Source organism: Ursus maritimus, unplaced genomic scaffold, assembly GCF_017311325.1.
Source record: "Ursus maritimus isolate PB19 unplaced genomic scaffold, ASM1731132v1 scaffold_34, whole genome shotgun sequence".
Lineage (NCBI taxonomy): Eukaryota > Metazoa > Chordata > Mammalia > Carnivora > Ursidae > Ursus > Ursus maritimus.
Window position 1 is genome coordinate 29,151,145 of NW_024426008.1, and position 20,923 is coordinate 29,172,067.

Here is a 20,923-nt window from a genome sequence, read left to right on the forward strand (position 1 = left end):
GAAAAGCTCTCAGCTTTTCCCCCATTGATAACGATATTAGCTGTGGGCTTTTCATAGATGGTTTTTATAATATTGAGGAATGTTCCCTCTATCCCTATGTCTGAAGAGTTTTAATCAAGAAAGGGTACTGTACTTCGCAAATGCTTTTTCTGCATCAATTGAGAGGATCAAATGGTTCTTGTCTTTTATTCATGTGCTCTAGCACATTGATTGATTTGCAAATGTTGAAGCACCCTTGCATCCCAGGAATAAATCCCACTTGGTCATAGTGAATAATCCTTTTAATGTACTGTTGGATCCTATTGGCTAGGATCTTGTTGAGTATTTTGGCATCCGTGTTCATCAGGGATATTTGTCTGTAATTCTCCTTTTTGATGGGGTCTTTGCGTGGTTTTGGGATCAGGCTAATGGTGGCCTCATAGAAGGAGTTTGGAAGTTTTCCTTCTGTTTCTATTTTTTTTGAAACAGTTTCAGTGGAATAGGTATGATTTCTTCTTTAAGTATTTGGTAGAATTCCCCTGGGAAGCCATCGGGCCCTGGACTCTTGTTTTTTGGCAGGTTTTTGATTACTGCTTCAATTTCGTTACTGATTATTGGTCTATTCAGATTGTCTGTTTCTTCCTATTTCAGTCTTGATAGTTTGTAAGTTTTCAGGAAGGCATCCATTTCTTCCAGGTTGCTTAATTTGTTGGCATATAGTTGCTGGTAGTCATTTCTAATAATTGTTTGTTTCCTTGGTGTTAGTCGTGATCTCTCCCCTTTCATTCATGATTTTATTAATTTGGGTCCTTTGTCTTTTCTTTTGGATAAGTTTGGCCAGTGGTCTATTGATCTTATTAATTCTTTCAAAGAACCAGCTTCTAGTTTCATTGATCTGTTCAATGTTTTTCTAGTTTCTATTTCATTGAGCTCTGCTTGGTTTAATAATTTTTATTATTTCTCTTCTCCTGCTTGGTTTAGGCTTTATTTGCTGTTCTTTCTTCAGCTCCTTTAGGTGTAAGGTTAGCTTGTGCATTTGGGATTTTTGTAATTTTCTGAGAGAGGCTTGGATGGCTATGTATTTCCCCCTTAGGACCGCCTTTGCAGTAGCCCATAGGTTTTGGACTGAAGTGTTTTTGTTCTCATTAGTTTCCAAGGATTGTTTAAGTTCTTCTTTAATTTCCTGGTTGATCCAATCATTCTTTAGCAGGATGCTCTTTAACTTCCAAGTGTTTGAATTCCTTTGAAATTTTTTCTTGTGATTGAGTTCCAGTTTCAAGGCACTGTGGTCAGATAACATGCACGGAATAATCTCAGCATTTTGGTATTGTCTGAGACCTGATTTGTGACCAGTGTGTGGTTTATTTTGGAGAAAGTTCCATGTGCATTCAAGAAGAATGAGTATTCTGTTGTTTTAGGGTGGAATGTTCTGTAAATATCTACGAAGTCCATCTTGTCCAATGTGTCATTCAAACCTCTTGTTTCTTTGTTGATCTTCTGTTTAGATGATCTGTCCAATGCTGAGAGTGGAGTGTTAAAATCTCCTACTATTAATTTATTATTTTCAATCTGATTCTTTGTTTTGGTTAACAGCTGCCTTATGTAGTTGGTTGCTCCCATGTTGCGGGCACAGATATTTACAATTGTTAGATTTTCTTGTTGGATAGACCCTTTAAGAATGATGTAGTGTCCCTTTGGATCTCTTATTACAGTCTTCGGTTTAAATTCTAATTTGTCTGATATAAGAATTGCTACCCCAGCTTTCTTTTGAGTTCTGCTGGCATGATGAATGGTCTCCATCCCCTCACTTTCAGTCTAGAGGTGACTTTAGGTTCAAAATGAGTCTCTTGTAGACAGTATATGGATGGGTCCTGTCTTTGTATCCAATCTGCAACCCTATGCCATTTCATGGGACCATTTAGGCCGTTCACATTGAGAGTAACTACTGAAAGATATGTGTTTATTGTCATCCTATTGTCTGTACAGTCCCTGTTTCTATGTTTCTATTACTCTTGGGGGTCTTTCTTCATTTATAGAATCCCCCTTAGTATTTCTTGCAGGGCTGGCTTGGTGGTCACATATTCTTTCAGTCTGCCTGTCCTGGAAGCTTTTTATCTCTCCATCCGTTCTGAATGACAGCCTTGCTGGATAAAGTATTCTTGGCTTCATGTTCTTCTCATTTAGTACCCTGAATATGTCTTGCCTGCCCTTTCTGGCTTCCCAGTTCTCTGTGGACAGGTCTGACGTTATTCTGATGTTCCTTCCTCAGTATGTAAGGAATCTCTTCCCCCTGGCTGCTCTCAGGATATCTTCCTTGGATCTAGGCTTTGCAAGTTTTACTATTGTATGCTGGGGCATTGGTCTCTTCTCCTTGATCTTGGGAGGGGTCCTCTCTACCTCTTCGACATGAATGCTTGTTTCATTCCCCAGATTAAGTTAGTTTTCCGCTACAATTTGCTCAAAGATACCTTCTAGTCCTCTTTTTCTCCCCACCCCCTCAGGGATCCCAGTAATTCTGACATTGGAACGTTTCATGGCATCATTAGTCTAAGTCTGTTCTCATGGATTTTAAGCTGTTTGTCCCAGGCCTCCTCCTGTTCCTTCCTTTCTATCAGCTTATCTTCTAGGTCACTGATTTGTTCTTCTGCCTCATTTACCCTAGCTGTTAGAGTATCCAGTTTAGACTGCATCTCATTCATAGCATTTTTGAGTTTGGCCTGATTAGCTCTCAGTTCTGCCCCTAGAGATTCTATATTGCCACTAATGGTTTTCTCAGGCCTAGATATTGACTTCATTATTGCTACCCTGAAGTCTATCTATGACATCTTGCTTATATACATATCCATTAGGTCTGCGGGAGAGGCCATTGTCTCTGGCTCTTTTCTTTGTTGGGAGTTCCTCCTCCTAGTCATTCTGTTGAGGGGTGGTTGAGGGAATGTACAGTCCAAAACATCAACCACAATCCAGGCAAGATGCAGCCTCGAGACCATAGATTTTCTGCTTGTGGAGATCCAGATATATACTCTTACATCTCAGGCTGATTTCATGGGTGTTCAGAATGGTTTGGTAGATATCCAGCTAAATTCAGGGGACTGGTTGAATCGAAGTCCCCTACTTCTCCACCTTCCTGCCCCCTCCTATTTTACTTATTTTCATGCACAAAAACAAGGGTGGTATGTGTTTGTGCAGAGCACACTGTGGGAAGTCAGGTATGCCACTACTGTACTTTGTCCCTGATAACCAGGGACTCTTACAAGCATTTGGTCATTGAAATTTATAGTTATACAAGTGATCAGTCTGTCAGGAGTTGTACACCACGTGGTAAACCTCAGTTTTCCCAGAAAGGTTGAAGGCACCATCCACTCAGGCCCTTAGGAATCCTGATGTAAAGGTTTAAAGGTATAATTATAGTTTCTTGCTTAGGGATTATCCCTGCTTCCAGTTGCAAGACTGGTCCCAGAATCATTACATCAGATAGGAACAAAGAAAGTTGAGGTGATGAGGAAAGAAATGTAATCATAAACACCCAGAGCTGTAAGTACCAATCCAATTTCATATACTTTCCAGCTTTGTGTGGGGCCTTCCTCCAAGCATCTCTGCATTGCTTCTTCTCTCCCACCTCCACTCGTTTCATGCACCCAGGTGGCTACTTCAAGTGAGCTTACCAAGATATCCATTTGAGAGTTCCAGTCACCTACTGATCATGAAGATTCTTCTGATGGCTTTTAGCAAAACCTATTTTAATGTGCCTCCTAAATTTCCATAAGGTCATGACCCATATAGGCACCCCTTTAATAAAGGCATCTACTGCTCATCTGTCTAACTATACAGCTAGACCATTAGCCACTACTCATGAATTGGTTAAAACAAACAAACAAACAAACAAACAAACAAACAAACCCAAACTAGGGTAGAATAGCACACAGTTCATCCACTGAGCTGATGATATGTTTTTACTTTTTCAGACAGATTTCCCATCAGTCATTTCTAGTGTGGTAGCTTTCCAAACCAGATGCTGTCCATTCGCCATAGAATTGTCATCCATACACTAAGCAGTTCTTTGTTGGTCTCTAGAAAGCTCTTTACAGGGCACTGTCCAGTGGCAGTAGGATCAGGAAGCTCCTCAGGTGATATTCCAAAGTTGGTTCTCAGAAAAAGAGGCTATCTGCTTGTGAATATTATAAATACATCTTTGCATTTCCCTGGTAGGATGTTTCTGCACAAACTATTTCCAGTTTTGTATGGAACTCTTTTGGGTACTGCCCTCCATCACCCAAGATACGAAGAGTATTTCAGAATTATTTTCTGTCTTTCAGTAATAGGGGCAGTTTTAATTAATATCCAATAGCAAGCTCATAGTTGTCTCTCAAATGGAAATTTTCTGGTATAAAGCCCCAGAAGTCACCAATGGCTTTTGCCCTAAGCCTCAGCCTGTGTTCTGTACAGGATGACTGTTCAGAACATCTGTCCACACCAGCACTTTGGCTTCTAACAGCCATTACTTAATGTGGTAATGTCTTTGCCATCAGTGATTCCAGTCTATCAAACTAATAATCTGTGTGGGCTGGCGTCATCTTAGTCACTCCTATTGCGGACACGTAATCAATGTCACTAGACAGCAGGTTTATGTGCCTTCTGTTCTACAATACTAGGTAGCTGAAATGTTCCCCAGTCAGATATAACATCTACTTCCATAATATAATCAGATAAATAAGATACAACCACGTCATGTAAAATCTGTTGAAATAGTCTCATTTTTACCCAAACTGTCACCTTAATACCATCAAACACAGCATTCCCATATCCTCCTAACCTAAATGTAGCTCTCTTTAGGACTTCACCAACAGGTTTTGGATCACAGTATATCAGGCTCATGCCAATGACAAGTTCCAGAAAAGTCTCTCCTTCACCCCTGACCATGTCCCCACTCATGTGCATGTGGTTTTGGATCCCAAGCTAGGGATTAGGCCAAAGGATGCTGGCCCTTTTGTCAATCCATATACTGATTAGATTGTAGGAGCACCACCCCAAAGTCAGGTTTCTCATTGTCACTCTGCCTTCTAGCTTTTTTAAATTATTCCAAACTAGAGTAAATAAAGTAGGTTTGTATAAGACCTTTCAAAGTTGGGGACTAGCAGGAACTCCCCATCTGTCTACCCAACCTCTAAGAGTGCTACATTAAGACCTTTGCTTTGTCCCCATCAGTTCATCCCATTTCTTAACATTTAAAGGTCTCCAACCCTTTAAAGCTGGGCCTAGTTCTCCTCTTTGTCTTTCCCCAGTCTCTGAAAATTACTCTGACTTTCATAGTTTTCTGTTGTTTAGCAGGACTTTCCCTTTGGTAGCAGCCCTGAGGCTAACATCTATAGCTTGGACCAGCAGATTTTGAGGTTGGCCCACACTGTTCTTGTTTTCATTTTAACTTTGCCCATCAATAGCAGCTCTGAGAGCAGAGCATGTAGCTTGGACCTGCCACAACCTCAGGTTGGCCCAGCATCAGGAACCATGCCAATATTTTCCTTCACTGTTATTGTAACTATCACAGGGCCACAATGACCAAGGGATTGTATATTTCTTGTTACTTTGCATTTCCTTATGCATCCAGTGAGCCAGCTTCTTGGGAGTTAGATCCATCATTTCTAAATCCCACTGGTAACTTTTACCTCTAGTAACTGATCACAACACAGCTATAGTTCTATACTGTAGGTGAGCCTATGGTCCCCCAGGAATAAAGATTTATCATTTCTCATGCCTTCTCCTTTATCTTCTCAAACTACACATTTCAATTTGTCAGGGTCATTCTAGTAAATCCCATTTCTCACACCAAATGCAGAGTTAGAGCACAGTCAAGACTCCCTTCTCTCCTGACACCATTTGTGAGTTTGTGGGGATGGTCCTTAAAACACCCTTAGTTTCAGTTATTCACTAGAAGGACTAACAGAACTCACTCATGGGTATGGCTTATGCAGAGAAGATACAGATTAAAATCAGGCAGGGAAGAGAAGTATAGGGTAGAGTCTAGGAGAGTTCCAAACCCAGAGCTTCCATATTTCCTCTCCTCATGGAATCACAGACAGCATTAACTCCTCTTGGCACTGTATTGTGACAATAATGCACATAGTACTGCCAACCGCGGAGGCTCACCAGAGACTTGACGTCCTGAGTGTTTATTTGGGCTCCATGCGCAGCTGCTCATGTGGCTAACCTCAATGTCTAGCACCTCTGGAGGTCAAGCTGATCATGCATGACAAAGTTCCCACAAGAAATCACACCGTTAAACTTTGGGGTGGGGCAGCTCTCACCCCAAGACAATTAGGCATGACAGTCCAAAGGCATATCATCAGGCTCAGAAGAAGCCAATAGCAAAGACACATCTGTCTCCAGGAAAGGTTAAATTCTTTATTACACCACACTATCCTCTCGCTTAAAAAAATTTCACAACACTTAACACCATCTGATGTTACGTATTCAACTGTCTATTATTTATTTCCCCCTGTTAAAATGCATGCTTTGAGAGAACAGGAACTACAACTATTTCCGTCACTGCTGTGACTTGGCATACAATAGTCACCCAGTAAATACCTGCTGAATCAAACACACACTCTCTTAGGTCCCCCCTTCCTTAATCTTGTTGCCCTTTTTTCTTCCCAATGCAAGCACGGACTGGATTCCCAGCCCCTCACCGCAGGCTACTGCACTCACTCCAACTCTTACTCACGTCCACTTGTCCTCTCCAGGCCTGGCCTCCTCCTGAGCTCTCAGTGTGGGATTCTCCTGTGGCAGATTCTACCCAGTGTGGGTTCTTTATGTGCACATTCTCAGCCCTTATTAAACTATGAAACCCTTCATGATTTACACATTTTTGAATATACACCCAGGAGATTGCCTTGCACAATTTACAAGTTCAAGACATATTGGTTAAAACAATAAATAAATGAATGGGTGAATAACAAAAACTGGTTAAAAAGAAGAAAACATGGACAGGTCATTCAGTGAAAACCAAAATATAAATAGAATACACATACACACACACCACACACTTCACACACCACACACATACACCATACCCCCCACTATTCACACATACACACCACACACACACACTTTTGTAAGGAAGAGTATCACTTGTACAAGTCTAAATTCAAAATAAATAAGCTAAGAAGGATTTAAATACAAAATACACATACAGTAACTTTCGTGGTTGAGGAAGAAGTGTTGGATGATAAAAGGAGAGTAAATTGGGTTGGGTGTGATGAGGGAGAGGACGAGGGGAAAGACACTCGGCATATAGCACTATCTCCACAAGGCTTAAAAACTCTATCTTCCAGACTCAGGGGTGCTGCCTCCTCACTACAGGTAAATTGCTACCTGAAATGCCCCCTTAGATGCCCCCAACATTCCCTCACTTACCTGAGCACTGGCATGTAGCTGGTGCTCTGTCACCTGTCCAGGGCTCCTGCCCTTGCTCCAGTAAGGAGAGTACAGCTGGCTTAGAAATGGGACGTCCTGCTCACAAGAAAACAAGAGTTATGCTGGGATGTCCCGGAATTCATATCCAGTCCTTTGGTCAAGAAAGAAATAGAATTGGGGCGCCTGGGTGGCACAGCGGTTAAGCGCCTGCCTTCGGCTCAGGGCGTGATCCCGGCGTTATGGGATCGAGCCCCACATCAGGCTCCTCCGCTATGAGCCTGCTTCTTCCTCTCCCACTCCCCCTGCTTGTGTTCCCTCTCTCGCTGGCTGTCTCTATCTCTGTCAAATAAATAAATAAAATCTTTAAAAAAAGAAAGAAAGAAAGAAAGAAAGAAAGAAATAGAATTAAAAGAAGGGCCAAACTGAGAAAAGCATATATCATGAAAAATGAAGAAAATTAAGTTTCCACCCTAATCTATGAAGCCAGAATGGAAAGCAGAAATCCTCTCTGTGAACGGAAAGCAGAAATCCAGCTGGTTATTCAAATGGCAAATAAGTAATTCACAGTGTAGGAAGCAGATTCCTAAGAGCAGATTTCGTAATGTGGAGAACAGACGTCTTTACCACTGAGACCAAGTTCCTGTGGTCACCCAACATCACATCTCGGTAGGAAACTCTGCACAGAGTTCAGGCAGTTCGACTAAATGTACAGTCACCTCACTGAGCACCTCCACTTTCTGGAACAGCACACATGGAGAGGAAGCAGAGGCGAACACAGACAGGGAAGAAGTTCTGTATAAAAGGGGAGCTACTCTGTGCCAACAAACATGCCATGGAGAATTCCAAAGAAATTAGTGAACAAAGCAGTAGGTCTTCACATTCTGAAACATTCCATTTTCTCCATGTGGAGTTTCTTGTATAAAATGGGCATTTCTGTGATCCCATGATGGATATACAAAAGCAAAGGAATCTCACAGTTAAAAAAGAATAGCATATATGCACACACTCAACACATTTCCTGGGAGATCAAATCTTTTTTTGTTGTCGTTAAGTAATCTACACCCAGTGTGGGGCTCAAACTCATAACCCTGAGATCAAGAGTTGCATGCTCTCCTGACTGAGCCAGCCAGGTGTCCCTGGAAGAGCAGATCTTAATAAATGTTTCTTTTTCCCTTCTGTCTTTAAGCTCTAGAAAGGAGAAATTCTGAGCTTCCTTACAAGATGACTTAGGAACTACTTTACAAGTAAAATTTTATAATACCTGATGTAAAGACAAATCCTAAAACCTTCGGTTAGAAAAACCAGCTCCAGTGACAGGTGCAGAGGTGTTATGGCAAGGAGCTTCCCAATAGCATCTCTAGAAGGAGGAAGACCAAGAAGCAATTCTTCCAGCACCCTAAGAAAAACCAACACTGATCTGAATTCTGCACCCAAACTATCAACCTAGTGTGTATGAATACATTTCTAGCTATGTGATGACTCAAAAAAACACCAGATCATTTTCAAATGCATATGTACTTAAAAAAAAAAGATTTTATTTATTTGAGAGAGAGAGAGCGAAAGCATGAGTGGGGGGTGGGGGAGGGGCTGAGGGAGAGGGAGAAGTGATTCCCAGCTGAGCAGGGAGCCTGACTTGGGGCTCGATTCCAGGACCCCAGGATCATGACCTGAGCCAAAGGCAGACCCTTAACTTACTGAGCCACCCAGATACCCCTGAACCTTTTTTTATAAAGCTAGCAGAGTACAAGTTGGAGGTAATGGGAATGCATGAGAAGACATAGGGCTCCCTAACTCCCTCCCACCCAACCCCCAAAGGAAGCATCACAGAGGTTCAATATTGAAGCAAAGTTCTAGTATAATAAGCAAAAGTGACTTCTAGGTAAAAATAACTCATAGCAGCCAAACGTCAGTTAAGTGACTCCATTTTGGAGCAGGGCAGAAGGCTCTGTAAGAAAGGTCTCAGGAGAAAAAAGAAAACTAATGTACATGGCTGTATGGAAAATATTTTTTTTGAAAGATTTTATTTATTTATTTATTTGACAGAGATAGAGACAGCCAGCGAGAGAGGGAACACAAGCAGGGGGAGTGGGAGAGGAAGAAGCAGGCTCCCAGCAGAGGAGCCTGATGTGGGGCTCGATCCCAGAACGCCGGGATCACGCCCTGAGCCGAAGGCAGACGCTTAACCACTGTGCCACCCAGGCGCCCCTGGCTCTGGCTTTTACTATGGCTGGGGAGGGGGCCAGGATGAAGGTTGTGTGTGTGGCCAGGGTAGACTCTTTATTATAAATACATTCTTTATTATTCCATTTACACAAAATTCTAGGAAATGCAAAATAACACACAGCGACAGAAAACAGATCAGTGATTGCCTGATGCTGAGGGGAAGGATGAAGAGTAATGGGAAACAGGTATTACAAAGGGGCCCCCCAAAACTTCTGGGAGTGATAGGTATGTCCACGATCTTGATTGTGGTGATGATGTCATGGATATACAGACGTATGTATCACAATTTATTAGTGAAGACAAAGGCCTGACAGCATACTCTGTGGGTCAGACTGCACTGTGATAGGTACTCTGGTACACCGCAGGTGGAAGTGATGGTACAGCAGCCCTCAAGAGGACAATCTGACAGTATCTAGTAAAATTACATGGAATTAATAGGTCATGGGAATAAAAGGCACAGCATAGAGAATATAATCAATGATACTGTAATAGCACTGTATGGGGACAGATAGCAGCCACACTTGTGATGAGCGTACCATAATGTATAGACGTGTTCAATTAGTATGTTACACACCTGAAACTAATGTAACATTGTGTGTCAACTATACTCTAATTTAAAAAAAATTTAAAACATGTAAAATATAACCAAATCTTAAAATGATTAAACACCTCAGACTTAAGGATTTAAAAAATAATATAACAAAAACATATGTACCTATCACCATGATTAAGAAATAAAATACTATAAAGAACAGTTGAAGACAACAATATAAGGAACAGGAAATAAAACACAGTAAGCATAAAAAATTTGACAAATTTGACTATATTAAAATTAAGAACTTGTGTTTATCTGGATACCATGTACACTATTAGAGAAAAGTCAGACAACCCAATGTTATCTGACTGACTCAGTCACTTTACAAAGGATATATTTTTTCCAATGAACATATGAAAAGGTGCTTATTAGTCATCAGAGAATGTCAAGTAAAACCAAAATTAGATACCACTATACATTTACCAGAATGACTTAAATTAAAAAGCCTGATTATACTAAATGTTGGTAGGGATGTGAAACAACTAGAACTCTCAAACAAACTGATGAGAAATATAAATTGGTGCAACCACTTTGGAAAACTGTCACTACTTACTAACGCTGAACATATCCATACTCTATGACCAGCAATTCCACCTCAGGTATGTATCACACATAAAAGAAATGCACACACAAGTTCACCAAATGACATTAGAAGGCTCACAGCAATTCTCTTCATAATAAAGGATAGAAACCAAATGCCGGCCAACATCAGAGTGGAAGATGTGGTATTTACAAACAACACAGAACAGCAATGAAAATGTATGAGTTTCAAGAAAATGCAGCAACACTGACGACACTGAAACAGAATGTTAAGAAAAAGGCACCAGACACGGAAAGAGCACACACTGCATGATTCCATTTATGTAAAGTTCAAAAACTATGTCAGAACAGGTTAACTCTGGAGGATAGAGGAGTGGGAAGTGACTGGAAGTGGGCATGAGAAGGAACATTGATTATGTTCCATTTGATTTGGGTGATGGTACCAGAGAACCAGTTTGTGAAAATTCACAAGTTACGCAGTCATGATTTCTCTACTTATTTCTACTTATGTTAGTGTTCAATAAAAAACTTAAAAGCACAATGAGATGCCATTACAACCAGCAGAACAGAAATACTTATGTCGAATGAAGGAATGAAGAGCCAAGGAAAACTCTCCTACATTGCGTATGGAAAGGTGCAAATTGATACATTTAGTTTAACAAAGTATTCGGCATTTTTTTAAAGCTGAAACAGGCATGATCCAATTACCCAGCAATGTCCCTTCTAAGTATATACAGGCATACCTCATTTTATTGTGCCTCACTGCTATTGCCCCCTTTGTCCTTCCCTACAAGGGTTTGTGTCAACACTGCATCAAGCATCTATCAGTGCCATTTTTCCAACAGCATTTGCTCACTTTGTGTCCCAGTGTCACATTTTGGTAATCCTTGATCTGTTCAAACATTTTCATTATATTTGTTATGGTGATCTGTGATCTTCAACGTCACCACTGTAATTTGGGGGCACCACGAGCAGTGCCCATATAAGACAGAGAACTTAACTGATCAATGTTGTGTGTGTTCTGGCTGCTCCACTGACGGGCCCTTCCCCATCTCTCTCCTCCTCCTCGGGCCTCCCTATTCCCTGAGACACGACCGTGTTGACATTAGCACAGTTGATAACCCTACCGTGGCCTCTAAGTGTTCAATGAAAGGAAGAGTCACACATCTCTCACTTCCCATGGAAACTAGAAATGAGTAAGCTTCGTGAGGAACACCTGTCGAAACCCAAGACAGGCCGAAAGCTCGGCCTCTGGTGCCGGTTAGCCTAGTTACGAATGCAAAGGAAACGATCTTGAAGGACATCGCAAGCGCTACTCCAGCGAACACTCGAATGATGAGAAAGTAAAACAGCCTCCCTGCTGACACGGAGAGTGACTGGTCTGGACGGACACTCAAACCAGCCACATTCCCTTCGGCCAAAGCCTCACCCGGACCAAGGCCCTGACTCTTCAGTTCTGTGCAGGATGAGGGGGCGAGGAAGCTGCAGAAGAGAAGTTGAGAGCTGGCAGAAGTCGGCGGGGCTAAGGAAGGAAGGTGTCTCCAAAACGTACGCGTGCAAGGTGAAGCAGTGAGTGCCGACGGAGAAGCTGTAGCAAGGGACCCCCAAGACCTAGCGAGGAGAATTCATGAAGGCGCTCGCGCCAAACAACAGATTTTCAATAGAGATGAAACAGTCTTCCATCGGAAGATGCCGTCTAGGACTTTCAGGCTAGGAAGAAGTCAATGCCTGGCTTCAAAGGTTCAAAGGACAGGCTGACTTTCTCAAGAGAGGCTAATGCAGCTGGTGACTTGAGGTGGAAGCCAGCGCTCTTGCCCATTCCAAAAATCCTAGGGCCCTTAAGAATCCTGCTACATCTACTCTATTTGTGCTCTACAAATGGAACAAAGCCTAGGTGACAGCCATCTGTTACAGTGGAATTTACTGACTATTTTAAGCTCAAGTTTGAGACATACTACTTAGGAAAAAAAGATTTCTTTCAAAATAGAACGAGTCGTTGACAATGCACCTGGTCACCCAAGAGTTCTGATGGAGATGGACAAGATTAATGTTGCTTTCATGCTGCTAACACATCCGCAGCCCACGGATCAAGGGGTAATTCTGATTTTCAAGTCTCTAAGAAATACCTTTAGTAAGACTACCACTGCCATAGATAGTGATTCCTCCACTTAATCTGGGCAGAGTCAAGCGAAAACCTGAGAGGGATTCACCATCCCAGATGCCATTAAGAACATTTATGATTCATGGGAAGAGGTCAAACTATCAACACGAACAGGAGTCTGGAAGAAGTTGATTCCAGCCCTCATGGGTGGCTTTGAGCGGTTCAAGACTTCAGTGGATCAAGTCAGTGCAGATGTGGTGGAAACAGCAACAGAACTAGAATTAGAAGTGTGGCCTGAAGATGGGATGTAACTGCCAAAATTTCATGATAAAACTTGAACAGATGAGGATTTCCTTCTTATGGATGAGCAAAGAAAGTGGTTTCTTGAGATGGAATCTACTCCTGGTAAGATGCCGTGAAGATTACTGAAATGATAACAAAGGATTTAGAATATCACATGAACCTAGTTATAAAGCAGTGGCAGGGTTTGAGAGGATGGACTCCAGTTTTGAAAGAAGTTCTACTGTGGATAAAATGCTATAAACATCACATGCCACTGAGAAATTGTGGAAGGAAGAGTCAATTGATGTGGCAACGTTCATTGTCTTATTTTAAGATATAATCACAGCCACCCCAACTTTCACAACCACCACACTGATCAGTCAGCAGCCATCAACACTGAGGAAAGATGGTCCAACAGCAAAAAGATTACAACTCGGTGAAAGTTCACATAATGGTTAACATTTTTTAATCAAATATTTTTAAATTAAAGCACATAGTTTTTTCTAGATATTATACTACTGCACACTTAAAAGACCAAAGTATAGTGTAAATATAACTTTTATATATATTGGGAAACCAAAAAATTAATCTGATTCACTGTATTGTGATATTTGCTTTATAGTGACAGCCTGGAACCAAACCTGCAGTATCTTCACAGTATGCCCATGTCCTAGAGCAAGGTGCTTACCTGCATACCAGTAGTTGCGCATATAATTGCTCCAGCAGGGGGCGCCTGGGTGGCACAGCGGTTAAGCATCTGCCTTTGGCTCAGGGCGTGATCCCGACGTTCTGGGATCGAGCCCCACATCAGGCTCCTCTGCTATGAGCCTGCTTCTTCCTCTCCCACTCCCCCTGCTTGTGTTCCCTCGCTGGCTGTCTCTCTCTCTGTCGAATAAATAAGTAAAATCTTTAAAAAAAATAATTGCTCCAGCAGAAGTGTAATAGTCCCAAACTGAAAAGTATCAAACTAACCACCAATGATATACCGAACATATAAATTAACCTGTTTAAATAAGGATACACTATCCAACATTATGAAAATATACACAATACAGACACATTTCACATTATAATGTTAAAAAATAATAATACAGAAGGACAGAAAGTCACATAAAGTTAATAAAAAGTACACTATCATTTACTGATTAATTATTAGGTAGGTAAACTATAATGAAAAAAGTGATTATCGTGAAAGTTACGGGTGGATAGGAAGCATGATTTTGATTTTGAATGGGATGTTCTATGTTGTGACCTGGGTGGTTACCTGAGTGTTTTCATATTTCTATTGTTACTTTGTGTATTTTCCAAATTCTCCAAACTGATCTGTAATTTTATAAGCAGAAAAAATACATTTAATAAAATAAAAAGACAAAACAGAAGAAAACGGAAACATTTATCTAATTACTGATAGGAGGTTAGGGGGACGGCAAGACACACTGGGCTCTTTACATAGGCACCCGACCCCAACGTTTTCTTAAATGGTAAATACTGGAAACCGGGTCACTTGCTGGGCCTAGGTCAGGCATCAAAGGGAGACAAAAAATTCAAATCAGGAGGCAAGGAAATCAAAGCTGAGGAAAAAATGAATTATCACAAAAAGAAAACGAGAAAGAAACACCAAGGTACCTCGTAAGTGGTTTTCAGACATGCACCTCTTGGCGAAGGGCCGAACCGGGAAAGTGGAAAAGATTTCCTTGGGAGTCCAGAATGACCCACTTCGAAAGTACCCTCAGCTCCAGCCCCCGTCAAGGCCCAACCACGCACTCACACACAGAACCTTCTGGCCGACTGCCCGCATCATAGCTGCGGCGTCTGGGAAGCAGTAGTCCCGCCGCAGGGCGCTGGAGGCACAGGCACAGGCCGCACACGCCGCGGCAGAGGGTCACAGGCGCCCCCGGGGACAACGGCACACGCCGCACACACAAGCGTCACCCCTCCGCCGCCCCGAGGCGCCCACCGGTCGCCCTGCCCAGGATGTGGGAAGCCCCCGCTTTCAGCGACCTCCAGGCGCAGTCAGGAACGACCCACACTGCCCTGCGGATCGGCCGCGCTGGTGCCCCAGGACCCCTAGCCCACAGAGGTCGAATTCTCCCGCCAACCCCCAAAGAAGCGCCCAAACCCCGGGTAAATGGAGTTGCGACGCAGCGCCGGCTCAGTGGCTCAGACACGGAGGCCGGTACCTGCAGACCTGCCAGCACCAAGCCTGAGCGCACAGTCCCACATGGTTCTGGAGGAACCGTCTTTCCGGGCCAGCCCACTAGCCCGGGCGCCGAGCGTCGCGCAGGGGCTCCCAACGCAAACATCTGGGAAATGTCGCGCAGAGCCGTAAAAGCAGCGGGATGGACGAGGGAGGCGCTCGGTTGGTGCGGCAGAGACTCCTGGGAAATGTCGCGCAGAGCCGTAAAAGCAGCGGGACGGACCCGAGAAACTCTCGGCCCGGAGCAGAAGCACGTGGGCCACGCCGCGCAAAGCTTTAAAAGCGGCTGGTCGGGCGAGGGAAGCGATCAGTTCGGGCGCCTGGGACTCGGCGGAAGTTGTGCAAATAAGAACTGCTGGGTGCACAGGTGGGTGGTCGTCCTACCTCTCGGTGTCCGCCCTGGGCGGGGGGGGCCGCCGTAACTGCCTGGTGGGCCCCGAGGAATCCTGAGAGTTCTGGCCCAGCTTCCGGTTGTCCGAGTTGAGACGAAAGTGCACATGACGTAGGCGTTCTCGGTGGGGTTGTATCGGTGGAACTAGCCGCGTCCTGAGCTTGGGCCAGTAGGAATACGTGATTGGGGTAGGATTGGCTCGAGCGAAGCTTGGCTGTGTTTGCCGGTGAGACCGTGTTTGGGATGCTGGGTGGATAGGAATCTCCGAGGATACAGAATGCGGTGCTGTGACTGGAAGGAGGTGTGCCGTAGGGGAGAGGAGGGCTGTGAGTACGTGAGAGCCATGAACCGCGGACGGGCCTCTTAGAACATCACTGTAGTTCCCATGCGGAGAGGCGGAAATCATCTAAGATAGATCAAAACAGACGTTTAGTTTGGTGTGTGTTGGCCTGGCCGAGAAAAAGGGGCCCAGACACCCGAGATGGCCGACTCTCCCGCCAAGATTTAAACCAAAACCTAGGCGGGAAACCGAAACCCGTCCTACCGACTTTCCTCACCCCCCAGCAGTACCCAATAAAAACCTGCCTCGACTCTCCAAGACAGACTTTCCCCACCCCCAGCAGTACCAAATAAAAACCCTCGCTACCTTGCCCTGGGCGCGACTTCCCCGACTCACCGCTCATTCCTGAGTCGTGGAACCTCGCCCGAGGGTGCTTGCTTTAATAAAGTTCATCCCTTGAACCATGCTTGCCTTGCGGTCTTGATTTCATTGGCGACGAGAAAAACCTAACAGTGTGCATGCAAGATCCGAATTTGTTTTTAAACAAGAAAGAATATTTTGCTTCTGGGTGCCTATGATTGCCAGATCTGTGAGGGAAGATGTTCACTCTCTTCTTTGGTGGATAGTTGGAGATTCGGGGGGATTGGCCCAAATTTGCCAGCTTTGGGCCTAAGTAAAGCAGTAAAAGTCACCAGGCAATGTCCTGAAGAGCTCAGAATTGAGGAATGCGGCAAGTGGCTAGGTCAGATAGTGCTTGTGCTCATTTTCTGAAGAGAAAACATTGGCTTAAAATTGGATTTAAGGCTGAACACAATTGGACAGGGAGGCTGGACCAATTTACTCTGAGCACAGATCACTTGAATCGTTTCTATGAAGATTTATTTTCCATTTGTTTCACCATCATCGTTCTTCATGTCATTATAAATAATAGAATCCAGTAGGAGAGCTGGGGATAAAATTATTCTGATGGAGTTATTAAAACGGTAGTTTAAGGATGTAACGGAATAAAGACCCCCTTTCCCACTTTACAGTAGACACTAATAAGAATAGAAATAAACAACAGGCCGGTGATGGGTAGTAAGGAGGGCACGTATTGCATGGAGCACTGGGTGTTATATGCCAACAATGAATCATCAAACTTTACATCAGAAACTAGGGATGTACTGTATGGTGACTAACATAACATAATAAAAAATTATTATAAAAAAATAGAAATAAGCAGCATGAAATAAACAAGACCTATTTTAGAAAAAATATGATCACTCTAGAAAAATGTAAACCTTAAGTGGAAGACAACCTAATTGTAGATAGGGAAACTAAATATCAGCTATCAGTTCACAGGACCAAAAAAATAAATGAGGATCTGAAACAGCGAACATAAGGTCGATTTTATGCACAAATCTTGATTTGTAACACTCATAGGAAGATAATACCATCTTCTCAAGCACATGTGAAACATTCATAAAACTAATAATAGATTTCAAAGAAAAAAGTGATTTCCTTAAAGTAAAAATAAGAACATTCTTTTCTCACAATGGAGCAAAACTAGAAATTAATTTTTCAAATGACATACACCTGGAATTTAAAAAGCCATCAAAAATAAAGTCGTTCAAAGAAAAAAATGCAGTGATATTGCAAATGTTAAAAGAAAATTTGTAAAGCACAATATATCGGAAACTACAACAAACACTTAAAGCAATTAAATGAAATTTTATAGCCTTGAATTCTTAAGACAGTAAGAAAGATTTAAATTATCAACTCAGAAGAAAAAAAACTAACAAAGTAAATCAAAACAGAGCAGAAAGGAATAAGTTAGAAAAGTAAATTCCAAAATTAATAAAGCTGAAAAGAGAAATGAAAACTATGCAAGTGAATAAATAAATAGTGCAATAAAAACCAAAATAGTCAAACCACTCACCACAAATCAAGAAAAAAATGAAAAAAAAAGAAAAAAGAAAAATGGAAAAAGTAACCAGGAGAAATAACTGTGAGAGAGGACATTTTAGCAGTTTAACTATTTTCACAATTCTTTTTTTAAAAAAGATTTATTTCTTAATTTGGGGGGGGGGAGGGGTGGTAGAGTCCCCAGGAGACTGCGCTGAGCTGACATGGGGCTCCATCCCACGACCCAAGGTCATGACCTGAGCTGAAATCAAGAATTGGAGGCTTAGCTGACTCTTAACCCAGGTATCCCTATTTTCCTAATTTTGTGTAAAGTAACAATAAGAGAGTAAAAATAAATAAAAGAAAGCTTTGATAAATTAGTAGATTCCTAGGAAAATACATTTATCAGAAGTGACAAGTTATGATAAAAAGCATAAATTTATAAACAAATTTTATTAGAAGAAGAAATGTAACCCTCTCATAAAACTGCATCAGTCATAGAAAGTTTCACAGAAGAATTCTACCAAAAAGATGGAAAGCTTCAAGTTAGTAAATGGGACACTATAACATTTGGACCTGAAGGAAAATGTACAAAAAGAACTCTAGATAAAGCTCAGTAATGAATATTGATTTAAAAATTTTAAATATTAGCAGAAACCAACAGCATATTAAAATACAACCTCACCAGGTTGAATTTATCCAAAAATGCCAGGATGCCTCAGTATTTGGGATTGAATCAGTGTAACTAATCGTATACATAGATTTAAGGAAAAGAGTCATAAAATTTCTCCCCTAAGCACTTGAAAAGATCTTTTACAAAATCCAACACCCTTTTCATTCTTTCTTTTTTCATAGCTTGAACTCATGACCCTGGATCAAGACCTGAGCTGAGGTCAAGAGTCTGACACTTAACCCCCCCGCCCCCAAAAAATCACTTCAATAAGAATTGATGTACCCCAGGACTAAAACAAGTGTCTTCCTTAATATGTAAAACAATAGAAACATTTTCTTAAGTTCAGAATCAAAGCAAGTATGTTAACTTTTTACTACTGGCATTAGCCAGTGAAATCAGTGAGACAATAAGAAGAGTTGTGTAAATTTGAAAAGAAGTGAAACTATTTGCAGGAGAAATAAAATACATCTAGAAAGCTCAGTAGTCATAATTTTAAAAAATACTGAATAATGCAGTAGGATTTTAAATTAATACACAAAATTAATAGCCTTTTTAAAAAGCACATTATGACAATAAGGAAAATCTCAACATATTTTTTTAGAAAGATAAAATACTTAGAAATAGAATGTGAAAAGATGTAAGAAGAAATTTTTATAGTAGTCACAAAATAGACTTGGTCAAATGCTGTCATAAAGGTATAAATTCTTCCTAAGTTGATACAGAACTTTAACATAATTCCCCAAACAAGCAAACAAGGTTTCATGCTGGAGATAAAAGCTGAATTTGCAAACAAATTTAGCAATTAAAAAGCTGGAAGTCTTGAAAAGGACTGGCAGTGAAGGAGGTTTTGCTAACATACTCTAGATCGTAGGTAATTATAACATTGTAGAGTTAGAGCATGAGTACACAGAAAAGGGAATAAAGTCTAAGATCCAGAAATGAACTGAAGTATATATGGATAGTGTATACTAAATATGGCATAAAAAATCACTGGGGAAAAGATGAATTATTTAATAAATGTCACTGTGACAGTGAGATAACCATTTGGATACAAAATAAAATTGAGTCCATACTTAACAAACCAAAACAAATTCTAAATATGTTAGAAATCTAAATAGAAAAAACCACACAATTACTAGAAGAAAAAGAATTCCTTCATAACTTGGGTATGGGTAAGGACTTTCTAGTTATTACTCAAAACAAAAGCAGTAAGAGAAGTGATAAAGAAATTTGTATTTAAAACTGTAGGGGTGCGGCATCTGGGTGGCTCAGTTGGTTAAGTGTCTGCCTCTGGCTCGGGTCATGATCCCGGGGTTCTGGGATTGAGCCCGGCGTCCAGCTCTCCACTTAGTGGGGACCCTGCTTCTTCCTCTCCAACTCCCCCCCACCCCCCGCCCCTAGTATATTCTCTCTTTCTCAAACACATAAAATCTTAAAAAATAAATAAAAAGAAATGCAACTAATTTAAAAATAATGGTATGGCAAAAAATATAAGCAGGACAAGGCAGATTTGGAATAATACTTGCAATATCCCTCACAGATAAAGGGCTAACTCACTAATATATAAAAAGCTTCTTAAAAGTTTTTTTTAGTTCAAGTATAATTAACATATAGTGTTATATTAGTTTCAGGTGTACAATACAGTGATTCAGCAATTCTATACTCAGTGCTCATCATAAGTGTACTTTTAATCCTCTTCACCTATTTCACCCTTCCCCCCCTTTGGCAACCACCTGTTCTCTATATTTGAGTCTTTTTCTTTATCTGTTTTTTTCTTTATTTCTTAAACTCACATAACAAAGTCATATGGTTTTTGTCTTTCTCTGACTGACTATATTTCACTTAGCTTTATATCCTCTGGATTCATTTAGGTTGCAGATGGCAAGATTTTACTCTTTTTTATGGCTGAGTATATATGCCACATCTTTATACATTCACCTATGGATGGACAGCTGGGTTGCTTCTATATTTTGGCTAATGCTGCAGTAAACATAGGGGTGTGTATTTCTTTTTGGATTAGTGCTTTCGTTTTCTTTGGGTAAATAGCCAGTAGTGGAATTATTGGATCATATGGTAGTTATATTTTTATTTTTTGAGGAACCTCCGTACTGTTTTCCGTAATGGCTGCACCAATCTGCATTCCTGCCAACAGTGCAGGAGGATTCCTTCTTCTCCACGCCTTGCCAGTACTTGTTTCTGTGTGATTTTAGCCATTTGGAAAGGTATGAGGTGATACTGTAGTTTTGATTTGCATTTCTCTCATGATGAATGATGAGCATCTTTCATGTTCTGTTGTCAATAAATGTCTATTCATGTCTTCTGCCCTTTTTTAACTGGATTTTTTGTGGGGTTTTTTTTTTTTTTTTTT

General features: G+C 41.4%; 1 protein-coding gene and 1 long non-coding RNA gene across 5 annotated transcripts in view; one reads left to right on the forward strand and one right to left on the reverse strand.

Annotated features, from left to right (window-relative positions):
• Positions 1-9,669: 9,669 nt before the first annotated feature.
• LOC121100140 lies at positions 9,670-15,445 on the reverse strand. The gene is made up of 3 exons (XR_005831889.1): positions 15,311-15,445; positions 13,819-14,453; positions 9,670-10,024 (listed from the first exon to the last, which is right to left on the reverse strand). It is a non-coding gene; the product is annotated as an uncharacterized LOC121100140 (long non-coding RNA).
• Positions 14,439-20,923, forward strand: part of LOC103663156 — a 98,002-nt gene continuing 91,517 nt past the window's right edge. For all 4 annotated transcript variants that reach the window (XM_040620387.1, XM_040620388.1, XM_040620389.1 and 1 more), the window contains exon 1: positions 14,439-15,694. In XM_040620387.1, the coding sequence (XP_040476321.1) occupies positions 15,105-15,694 (590 nt within the window). In that variant the 5' untranslated portion in view covers positions 14,439-15,104. The remainder of the gene's footprint in view (positions 15,695-20,923) is intronic.